The 11,269-nt window shown below is 47.0% G+C and overlaps 1 protein-coding gene across 6 annotated transcripts; it reads left to right on the forward strand.

Moving 5' to 3' along the window:
* The first annotated feature begins 5 nt into the window (after positions 1 to 5).
* On the forward strand, positions 6 to 8,109 carry Tafazzin (tafazzin, phospholipid-lysophospholipid transacylase). 6 transcript variants are annotated; one of them, XM_013125882.3, is made up of 11 exons: positions 6 to 120; positions 1,315 to 1,543; positions 1,692 to 1,820; positions 2,072 to 2,117; positions 2,349 to 2,434; positions 5,763 to 5,843; positions 5,923 to 5,964; positions 6,190 to 6,255; positions 6,415 to 6,467; positions 6,869 to 6,946; positions 7,062 to 8,109. In XM_013125882.3, exons 2-11 carry the CDS (start codon positions 1,435 to 1,437, stop codon positions 7,161 to 7,163), a joined length of 792 nt encoding a protein of 263 aa, XP_012981336.1. In that variant the 5' UTR covers positions 6 to 120; positions 1,315 to 1,434; the 3' UTR covers positions 7,164 to 8,109. The 6 variants fall into 6 exon arrangements, with proteins under 6 accessions (XP_012981336.1, XP_040600725.1, XP_040600726.1 ...); XM_040744791.1 differs by lacking the exon at positions 6 to 120 and adding an exon at positions 126 to 142; XM_005086911.4 differs by lacking the exon at positions 6 to 120 and having other exon boundaries at positions 1,166 to 1,543; positions 6,193 to 6,255.
* The last annotated feature ends 3,160 nt before the right edge of the window (positions 8,110 to 11,269 follow it).

Genomic DNA, 11,269 nt, shown 5'->3' on the forward strand with positions numbered 1-11,269 from the left:
CCACCTGCCTGCCCTCCCCGCCCAAGATGGGTGGTGCTTCTACAGAATGGACAGCACCTTGGGGACCTGAGTGTGGTTGGTGCCACCCGCGCCGACGAGCAGTGGCCCATCATTGAGCAGGTACCTGGACTTAGAGAACAAGGTTAGGAGGTTTGCTCACTCATTCTCTGGCCCCTTCCCCGCAGCATGAAGCGAAACAAAAACAGTCTTCTCTCCAGGTCCTTAGGACCTCTTAAATTATGTTTGCCGATGTGACTGCTCAGAAAACCCAAAGCAACGGACCCTCTGCACACGATAGGCAGCACGACTGGCCACTGAGTCCTTTCAGGTCCCCATTGGATGACTATGGAGTGGCATCTTAGAAATATGTCCCATGGGCAGAAATTTGTTACTTTTGCTATCACATGAATGCTAATCAAGTACTCTATTGTGGAGATAACCCCCCCCCCAAATCCCCAGCTCACTGGTCTGTTTATTAAGTTCCAGACTAGCTAGGGATCACAGTAAATCAATCTCTCTCCTCTCCTCTCCTCCCTCTCCCTCTTCTCTCTCTCTCTCTCTCTCTCTCTCTCTCTCTCTCTCTCTCTCTCTCTCTCTCTCTCTCTCTCTCTCTCTCTCTCTCTCTCTCTCTAAGCCTCTCTTGACGCCCACATAATACCAGCACTTGAGAGACAGGCAGGAGAATTACTGTGACTTCAAGCCCAGCGTAGGTTACATATTGAGTGTGAGGCTAGTGTGGGTTATATATGAGACTATACTGCTTTAAATGGAGGGGACCAATAAGAGAATCGCTGCGGCTTCCTGGACGCCAACATAGGCGGAGAACGTGACTCCAGGCTCAATAATAGACCTTATTTCGAAAGTAGTAAGGCACAGAATGATGAACACGGATACTCAATGCCCTTTTCTTGCCTCGGCGTGCGCCTTCAGAAGCGTGCATAACCGGATTCACACAGGGTGGGAGAGGAGAAGAGTTAATATGTAAAAGGGTTCTACCAGTCTAGGTCTTGAGTTGCTTCAGGTAATGGTGCTGCGCAGCTCGTGTCACTAAAATTAAGGAATCAAAGAGACGCAGAGCTTATGGCAGTCCCTAGCCAAGACCCTGACGGAAGGGGGAGGAGCGAGGCTGGTTTAGACCTGCCCCCGGCAGCCGTCAAGCGACCTAGGCCTGTTTTGCGACAACAGGCGAGGAGCCTTTCCCGGCTCGCTTTCCGGCGGGTGCGTGGACCGTGAGGCCCCCAAGGTAGTGTTATATGTGTAGTTCTCCACAGCAACTCTGACTCCTGACCTGAGCGGCGGCTCTTCTCTGTCCAGAGAGTGGTGCTAGGGAGGCCCTCTGCTAGTCTGCCGAAGATCCCTCTTCCTGAGCGGTGGAGGACACGGGCTGGCCCGGGGCAGAAGGAGCTCCGGGCTGCGGGGTCAGAACTGAAGGAGATGCCCCTCCACGTGAAGTGGCCGTTCCCCGCGGTGCCCCGGCTCACCTGGACCATAGCCAGTAGCGTCGTCATGGGCCTGGTGGGCACCTACAGCTGCTTCTGGACCAGTGAGTGGTCAAAGGCTAAGGCAGAGTCTGTCACAGGCTGTCAGCCTGGCTTTGGGTACTGGGGTTATGGCAGGGTCTCTTCTGGCACTGGAAGAATCCCCGGGCAGGTGGAAATGAGCAAGAGCTTGAGACTGACTTCTCTTCCCAGAGTACATGAACCAACTCACCGTGCACAACAAAGAAGTTCTGTATGAGCTCATTGAGAACCGAGGTCCTGCCACCCCCCTCATCACGGTCTCCAACCACCAATCATGCATGGATGACCCTCATCTTTGGGGTATTATGCTAGTGTGCTTGGGTTCAGGGAGGCAAAACAGGAACAGGCCCCAGCTAAAGACAGAATAGATTCATTTCTCACCTGGCTCTTTGGGAAACCATGGCATTGTTTGTGGGATATACTGCCTAGCTGCTGGAAGTTTTGTGTCTCCCTTAGGATTCCTTCAGGGAATGTTATTTGGACAGTATATCAGAAATTTATAAGAAATGTGGAAGTGGCCATGTCACATCAAGGGCTTTCCTTTTTCCTAGGGATCCTGAAACTCCGTCACATATGGAACCTGAAATTGATGCGTTGGTGAGGAGCAATAGCCCTCTTGAAATGGCCCACCCATTTCTGCCCATATTTGCCTTCCTCCTCTGCTTAGGAGGTGGCACCCAGCAGTCCAGGAAGGGCATGGGTAGAGCCCCAAAGACACATCTCTTGAGCCCCAGTCTGCATGACAGTGATGGCAGGCATTGTACTGGTGGGGAGAGTTGGGGACAGGGACTAGGAAGGCAGGGATGACTGAGTCTGTTGCCGCTCTAGGACCCCAGCAGCTGCAGACATCTGCTTCACCAAGGAGCTGCACTCCCATTTCTTCAGCTTGGGCAAATGTGTGCCTGTGTGTCGAGGTGAGCTGCTCCTCTGGGAGGCATGTCCAGGCCTCCCTTGGGGGTAAGGAAGCTAGCTGGTGGTCAGTGTCTTTGTCTTAGAAGGACTCAGAAGAGCCATGGCATGACAGTATGGGTGGCAGAGGGTAGGGAGAAAGATGGCCTCTTAGATTCTCTGAAGTTGCCTGAGGATTGTCCAGAACTCTAGCATGAGAATTCAAGGAAGCTTTATTTGTCATCCTTTCTGTATCTACTACTGCTCTTGGGGAGAGTAGTGTGGTGGCATCACTTTATGATGGCAGTGGGGTACCATGTATTGAAGGCCAGAGGGTTTGTTTCTGGGAGAGCAAACAGACTGGTGGGGTGAGGAACCTGGGATTGAATGATCACTCATTACTTTTCACAAACCCCCATCTGGAGAATGGGGATCAGATAGGGCTCATATTTTCTAGATATTAGAAGTCTAAGGTCGTAGAGTAACTGACCTTGGGCAGATTTAGAATTCAGATCCACATTTCCCTCTGGGGAAGCAGATTTCTTTTCAAGCAAAGAATGAAAGAAAAAGTCTAAAATTGGTCAAATAAGCCAGCGGTAGAGCTTGGTGATGGTGGTGCACACCTTTAATCCCAGCACTCGGGAGGCAGAGGCAGGTGGATCTGTGTGGGTTCGAGACCAGCCTGGTCTGTAGAGCTAGTTCCAGGACAGCCTCCAAAGCCACAGAGAAACGCTGTCTCACAAAGCAAAACAACAATAACAACAACAACAACAAAAGCCAGCGGAAGAGGTACACACCTTTAATCCCAGCACTTGGGAGGCAGAGGCAGGTGAATCTCTGAATTTCAGACTATCCTGGTCTACAGAACTAGATCTAAGACAGTCTGGGCTAAAAAGAGAAACCCTGTCCTCAAACAGAAAAGCTAGGTATGGTGGCCTATGCCTGTAGTCCCTACATTTGGGAGGTAGAAGTAGGTGGTTTGCCATGAGTTTGAGACCAACTTGGGTTAGAGATAGAGACCCTGTCTCAAAACAATGTGAGCCCATATGTGTGCACAGTGTGTCCCCACATACACACATACAGAGAAATCAAGAGCTGGAATTATGACTCGGGTGCAATTTGTATCTGGCACAGAGCCCTGAGATCTAACCCCAGCATCATAAAGAGTATAAAACAAAAACTAGAAATTGAAATATTAACAAAGATAATCTAATCACCAGTTGGGAGGCAGGTGGATCTATGTGAGTTCAAGGCCAGCCTGGTCTACAGAGCAAGTTCCAGGAAAGGCTCCAAAACTCCACAGAGAAACCCTGTCTCGAAAAACAACTAAAAATATAATCTAATTACATGTGAGTAAAACATATTTTATGATACTGTTTCTGTGTTAAACAGCCATTTTTTCTCTAAGCCTAAGACTTTTTAGGTTGACCTTTAAGCACTGAAATGATTTTATACAAGTAGAAATATCATTTGCAAAAGCTAAAATCTGTGAGCTGCTGTTCCAAAGGCATATTATCCTTTTTACTTCCCAGTTTCAAGCTCATAAGGGTATATACCAGTGGGTTTTGGTAGAGGAGCAAACACCTTTGTGACCACCCTTGCTATGTACTACCAGCCCAAGCAGGTTCCTTGTGTCTCTTTCTGTTCACTGAAATCATTCCCACTTCTGACCCCTGAATGAACTGCTAGATCAGGTCCCTATTGAGGTTGGATTGAGACTCCTGAACCTCTAACCACATCTTCTAAACAACAGGCTTACCGTGAACAGTGAAAAGGCAGTTCTTAGTGTACCGACCTGAGATAGCCCCGATGTTGCTCTGTCTCCTGTGAGATACCCCATTTTATAAGATTAGGGTATTAGCCGGGCGTTGGTGGCGCACGCCTTTAATCCCAGCACCCGGGAGGCAGAGACAGGCGGATCTCTGAGTTCGAGACCAGCCTGGACTACCAAGTGAGTTCCAGGACAGCCTCCAAAGCCACAGAGAAACCCTGTCTCGAAAAACCAAAAAAGATTAGGGTATTTACCCATCCTTTTACTTTTTTTTTTTGGTGTTTTTCAAGACAAGGTTTCTCTGTATTATTTTAGAGGCTGTCCTGGAACTCGCTCTGTAGGCCAGACCAGGCTGGCCTCGAACTCACAGAGATCTTCCTGCCTCTGCCTCCCGAGTGCTGGGATTAAAGGTGTGTGCCACCAATGCCCAGTTTGGAGAGTCTTACTATGTCCAAGTGACTCAAGGTTGCTAGCCAGCAAGGGGTATTAAGCCTCTACATCTATAGTGTGGCTGAAAGTTGGGCAACCTGGATGATCCAGGTTTGCATTGTTGCCTTTCCTCAATCCAGTGTAATCATTTAAAAATGTCTCCAAGGTTTTACTAGTTTCAGGACAGCTTGACTCCTGTTTTCAGTTTTTTTTCAATCTTTTTGTTTGCTTTTTGAGACGTGGTCTCATATAACCCAGGCTGGCCTTGAAATACCGATTGGTCCATCCAAGTTTCCCAGTCTCTTCTGTGTTTTCTGTTTACTGAAGTGTTCTCCCTTGGCCCAGAAATGTCAAGAAAGGTCAAAGCAATGTCATCCAAAGAGTAGAGAGGCCCTGGAGCTGATTTGGGGGAGGGTAGCTTCCAGCAGTGCAGGCCATAGGGGCAGAGGGAGATGGAGGAGTTACCATGTTATTGTTTCAATAAGAGATACTGTCTAGCCAGGTGTCTTGATGCATACCTATAATCCCAGTACGAGGAAAGCTGAGGATCAGTATAAGTTTGAGGCCAGCCTGGGTAAAATAGTAATATCTGTCTCAAGAAAAAGAAGGTGCTGCACTTGGGAGGCAGAGGCAGGCGGATCACTGTGAGTTTGAGACCAGCCTGGTCTACCGAGCGAGTTCCAGGACAGCCTCCAAAGCCACAGGGAAACCCTGTCTCGAAAAACCAAAAAAAAAAAAAAAAGAAAAAGAAAAAGAAGGTGCTATTTACACATGATGTATACTAAGAGGTTGAGAAGGCATTATTTTGTTTTGATATAGGATATTAGTCTGTGGCCCATCCTGACCTCCAACTCAACAGCAGCTCTTCTGCCTCAGCCTCCCAAGTGCTGATATTATAGGCATGAGCCCATCTTGAGAGGAGGATATGGTCAAACCAAAAATATGAAGGGCCAGGGTAGCAGGGAGGAACAGGCTCTGAAAATAGTTGTTGGAGGTATCTATGGATGATGCTATGGGGGATAAACTGTTGACTCCATCGTAATGAGGATGGATCTGAAATGGGCCTCAATGTGTGAATCTCGTTCATTGAGTTTTGGAGAGCTTGATATCTTCCCCCAGAGACTGGATCAAAGAGAACAGACCTTTCTCTGCAGGAGATGGTGTCTACCAGAAAGGGATGGACTTCATTTTGGAGAAGCTTAACCATGGGGACTGGGTACACATCTTTCCAGAAGGTCAGTTGGGTGCTTGGTCAGGGTCTTCTAGCATGCATGGTTTCAATTTCCAAGCCTTGTCTCTGTGTTCTCTCACTAGGGAAAGTAAACATGAGTTCTGAGTTCCTGCGCTTCAAGTGGGGTAAGTGTTGCTGGCCAAGCTGACAGTCAAATTCCCCATCCAAAGATGGCCCTGTGGGTCCCTGGCTTCATTCCCCTCTGGTGGGTGTGTCAGCAACAGAGGGAAGGGGACAGCTGGTGAGTCAAGGATTATTCTTTAATTGAGAGACAGTAGAAGTGACACTGGCCAGAGATTGGCAGGGAAGCTTAACCCAACTTGTGCCAATGTTTCTGCCTCTCTCCTAAGTAGGAATTGGACGACTGATTGCTGAGTGTCATCTAAACCCCATCATCTTGCCACTATGGCATGTTGGTGAGCCAGGAGCTGGGGTTAGGGTGGGGATTTCCTTAGATGTTTTTAAGGGGATTGTGGGTTGTTGGATGGCTGAGAGAAGTACCTGCCTGGGGCTCTCTCTTGTACCCTGATACACTGCTTCCCCCAATGGCTGGCTTTCTATCCACTGTGCTACAGGAATGAATGATGTCCTCCCTAATAGCCCACCCTATTTCCCCCGATTTGGACAGGTGGGTACGCACTGCTGACTCTTGTCTGTCTGTTTACTTGCCTGCTAACTGCTCTATGTCTCTTAGCCCATACTATAAAGGATTGGTTGAGGATTTGCTGAGCATGAGCATGTAGTGGGGGTGGGGTGGGGTTGGTGGGGCTTTTCAGGAAGCAAGGCCTTTAGAATAAGAATTGAAAATTGGGTGGAGGTGGGGGACAAGGTGGGACAAGATGGTCATTGATAGGATGGATCCCAGGATTAGGCTGTTCCTTGGATACCACCAAGCCCAGCTGCCTGTTTTGAAGAGGGAGAGTGGCTTTCAGGAGCACCAAGCTGGGCAGGGCATAGCTCTGACTCCCTACATTGTTTGGGCTGGAACTATAGGCTCCTTGTCATCCTTGATGGCCTGCCTCCTTACAGAAAATCACCGTGCTGATTGGGAAGCCTTTCAGTGCACTCCCTGTGCTTGAGCGGCTCCGGGCAGAAAACAAATCAGCTGTGAGTTTCCACCTAAGGTCCCCTAGCTATCCTTGACCTTCCCGGCCCCCCAACCTACCAGGATACCTCAGCATAGTCACTGAGGAGTGCAGACAAGCACCATTCTTGCTCTCAGGTGGAGATGCGGAAAGCCCTCACAGACTTCATTCAAGAGGAATTCCAGCGGCTGAAGATGCAGGCGGAACAGCTCCATAACCATTTCCAGCCTGGAAGATAGGTTTTGCCTACCCAGTCTGTACCCTGAAGTTCTTAGCCAAGGAAGCACTGCCCTCCAGGGTTTGAAAAATGGTGGTTCAGGACCCTGCCCAAGCTTGCTTGGCGCTGTACTGCCTTTGAGATTCTTCCCTGCTCAAAACTGAGGCTGGGAGATGGACCAGTGCTTTTAATTCAGATAGATTGGCTCATAGTCCCTGCTGGCTACCCTTTCTTTCTTTCTTTTTTTTTTTTGAGACAGGGTTTCTCTGTGTAGTCCTGGCTGTCCTTGAACTCTGTAGAGCAGGTTGGCCTCTAACTCATAGAGATCCAACTGCCTCTGCCTCCCGAGAGCTGGGATTAAAGGTGTGTGTTACCACTACCCGGCCTGAATACCCTTTGTTATCCTTGGGTGTCTGACTCCTCTGGGTCTCTGGGGCTAAAAGAAAAGCCTTGGCTGTCCCTCACACTTGACAGAGAAGGGAGGAAGACTTTTAGGCAGGGGCTGGCCTCCTCACATCTCTCAGGGGCTAGCACTGAAAGGGAGCAAAGCAGAAAGTTGAACACCTAGTGGGAGAATAGGTGTCCTGGCCATAGATGCAGAAAGAGTACCCAAATGGCCCCTTAGATGGGCTACCACTTGACTACCATTGCCCAGGAGCTGCTCACAACCTCCTCAGGAATGGCTGTCAGCCAGGTCATTCTTCCACATGAACTTCTCCCATTGTAAGGTTTCTGCTTGGGTGGCCCCAGGCAAGAGCAAGTCTTGGACAACATTCAAACCCAGCTAAACTTAACTAGATATTTCTGCTAGATGACTAAAAAAGGGCCCCTAAGACCTAACCATGAACCCCCCACCCCAATATCATGGCCTACACACTTCTCTAACCTTTTTGCCTTGACATCCCCTATGTACTGAGATCTGGGTTTTCATGTTTTTAGAATAATAAAATATTTGTGTTATATCACTATTCCTCTGTCTTCTGTGTAGGAATGCAGATGAGAAGTACTTTGCTGAATAGGACCCTTGAGCCTGGATATAGTGAGATAATTTAAATAGACTGACATTGGTATCTCACTGTACACTGGCCATTCAAGACTTCCATTATCACCTGTAAGCCCCATGACAATGTGCCAGGAGTAGAGATTTCATAATGGTGGCAAAACGAGACTAATAAACTAGCTTGAAAACCTCAAGTGAAGTCGGACATGGTAGTACACACCTGTGATCTGAGCATTAGGGAGGCTGAAGCAGGAGTTCAAGGTTGGCCTGGGATACTGAATAAGAGATTAAAAAGAAAAACTTAAAGTCAAGCATGAGAGGCAGAGGCAGGCACGCTCATAATCCCAGTACCTGGGAGGTAGAGGGCGACACATCTGAGACCAGCCTGGGACACAAAACAAACTTTCAAACAAGTAGTAAGCCAGGCATGATGACAAATACCAATAATGCTTGCATTTTGGAGGTGGAGGCAGGAAGAGTAGGAATTCAGAGCCTTTCTGGGCTACCTGAAACCCTATCTCAAGAAATTAAAAAAAAAAAACGAATATAACCTTCAACCAGGCATGGTGGCACAAGCCTTTAATGACAAAACTCTGGAAGCAGAGACAGGTTCAGAAAAATTTAAAGTTGGATGTTGGTGGCGCATTCCATTGATCCCAGCCCTCAAGAGGCAGTGGCAGATATATCTCTGAGTTTGAGGCCAGCCTGGTCTACAAAGCTAATTCTAGGACAGTGAGGACTGTTACACAGAGAAACCCTGTGTCGAAAAACAAACCAACAACAGCAATAACAACAAAAACCAGCCCCCACCCCTACCCCCCCCCCAAAAAAAGAAAGGGCTGAAGATGTGGCTCAATGAGCACCTACCTAGAATGTGTGAGGCCCTGAATACCTGGGTTTAACTTCAACCCTTAAAAAAATCAAGAAATAAAAATGTTGACTAAAGAGAGGAATACCCCCAGCCCAGGAATGTGTGTCCTTGTGTCTATGCTGGTACAAGTGTGTCTGAACTCGTTATGTAGCCAAGGATGACCTGATACTCCTGCCTCTACCTTCCAAGTGCTGCTGATTATATGACTGTGTCACCATGTCTAGAAAGGTTTATAACTCTTTGTTTTTATTTTATTTATATTTATCCCCCCCCCCCAGACAGGGTTTCTCTGTGTAGTCCTGGCTGTCCTGGAACTCATTCTGTAGACCAGGCTGGCCTCAGACTCAGAGATCTGCCACCCTCTTCCTCCTAGGTGCTGGAATTATGAGCATGTGCCACCACCTTCTGGCTACTCTTAGTTTTTAATTTTGAGTCAAGGTTTCACATAGTGTAGGCTGGTCTTGAACTCCTTATGTAACCAAAGCTGACTTTGAACCCCTTAACCTTTTGCCTCCAAGTGCTGGGGTCACAGGCAGGTACCATGTCCAGATGAATTTATTACTTTTTGGGTTATCAAAACAGGGTCTCTTTGTGTAGCTCTGGCTGTCCTGGGACTAGTTGTTGAGGCTGGCCTCAAACTCGCAGAAATCTGCCTGCCTCTACTTCCAGAGTGCTAGAATTAAAGGCATGTGCCACTACCACTGCCTGGCCCAACAAACTTTTTTTTAACAGGGTTTATTTGATACAGGGTCTCTCTGTGTAGCTTTGAAGCCTGTCCTGGCACTTGCTCTGTAGACCTGGTCTCGAACTCACAGAGATCCTCCTACCTCTGCCTCCCAAGTGCTGGGATTAAAGGCTTGTGCCACCACCGCCTGGCCCACTTGTCTTACATTATTTTTTTACTATAAGATGTGCCAAATAAATCCTGTATTAGTTCCCTAGGGTGCTGTAGCAAAGTGCCACAAACTAACTAGCTTAAAGCAGTTCTGTTCTTTTTTAAAGATTTGTTTATTTAAAAATGTATTTATTGTTTATATAGTGTTCTCTCTGCATGTATGCCTGCACGCCAGAAGAGGGCACCACATCTCATTATAGATGGTTGTGAGCCACCGTGTTCTTGAATTCGATTTGTAGGCCAAGATGGCCCTGAAATCTCAGAGATCTGCCTGCCTCCCAAGTGTTGGGATAAAAAGCATCCACCACCACTGCTCAGCAAATTCCCCTCTATTTTATAATGACACCAAGCATCAGACTGGCCCATCCTTCCATGTTCTGATTTTAGCAGTCAATATGAATTTATTATAAACAGATTTACAAATTTATTATAAAAGGATAATCCTCCCACACGGAGTCTCTCCTGATTTACAGTGCCTTGCCAAAGCTGGCAAGTGTTGCTAAGTAAAAAGAAACAGTGTTCTTCCCTCATTGTATTTATTAGCTGCCTATTAGTAACAAATGACATTGACATTGTTACTTAATGTTTTACTTCAGACCCGGCTACCTCTTCCTGGGTTTTCTCCTTTCTTTTTTCTTTTTTTCTTGTGCAAAGACCTTGTTTCCAAACTAAGATGCATTTACAATCTCTTGGGGGTTGCAACCCACAGGTTGAGAACCACTGTCCTAGATTAATCACATGTTTAGAGAGTTCAAGATTTGGTTGAACTTTTCCTTTCTTTTTTTCTTCCTTTGTAGTACTGTGGGAATGAATTTAGTATTTGTAAAGATAATCAACAGACCAAGAAATAAAAATGGCTCAGGAATGTAGGCATGTTTCGTGGCTCACAATTTTTTTTTTTTGGCTCACAGTTGTAATCCTAGCACTTGAAAGGTTGAGATTTGCATGGTGAATTTTGTTCATATCACAACCCTGTCTCAAAAAAAAAGTCAATTCTTTTGTGCCAGTGACTTCCATTTTTTGTCAGTCCTTCCTTTAAGGCAAATCACAAAGAAGGATAATCCTCCCACACGAGTCTCTCCTAATTTACAGTGGGATCGTCCTTGCCAAAGCTGGCAAGTGTTGCTAAGTAAAAAGAAACAGTGTTCTGCCCTCATTGTATTTATTAGCTGCCTATTAGTGACAAATGACACTGACATTGTCACTTAATGTTTTACTTCAGACCCGGCTATCTCCTGGGTTTTCTCCTTTCTTTTTTCTTTTCTTGTTTTTCAAGGCAAGGTTTCTCTGTATAGCTTTGGAGCCTGTCTTGGAACTCTGTAGACCAGGCTGGTCTCGAATTCACTGAGATCTACCTGTCTG

This window comes from Mesocricetus auratus, unplaced genomic scaffold, assembly GCF_017639785.1.
Source record: "Mesocricetus auratus isolate SY011 unplaced genomic scaffold, BCM_Maur_2.0 Super-Scaffold_100003, whole genome shotgun sequence".
In the NCBI taxonomy this organism is placed as follows: domain Eukaryota; kingdom Metazoa; phylum Chordata; class Mammalia; order Rodentia; family Cricetidae; genus Mesocricetus; species Mesocricetus auratus.

Excerpts from the sequence above, each read along its gene's own strand:
- Tafazzin (XM_013125882.3), top strand. The coding sequence starts at position 1,435 with ATGCCCCTCCACGTGAAGTGGCCGTTCCCCGCGGTGCCCCGGCTCACC. Across the intron at positions 1,821-2,071 it reads GGATGACCCTCATCTTTGGG|GGATCCTGAAACTCCGTCAC; the intron begins GTATTATGCTAG and ends CCTTTTTCCTAG. Across the intron at positions 6,468-6,868 it reads ATTTCCCCCGATTTGGACAG|AAAATCACCGTGCTGATTGG; the intron begins GTGGGTACGCAC and ends GCCTCCTTACAG.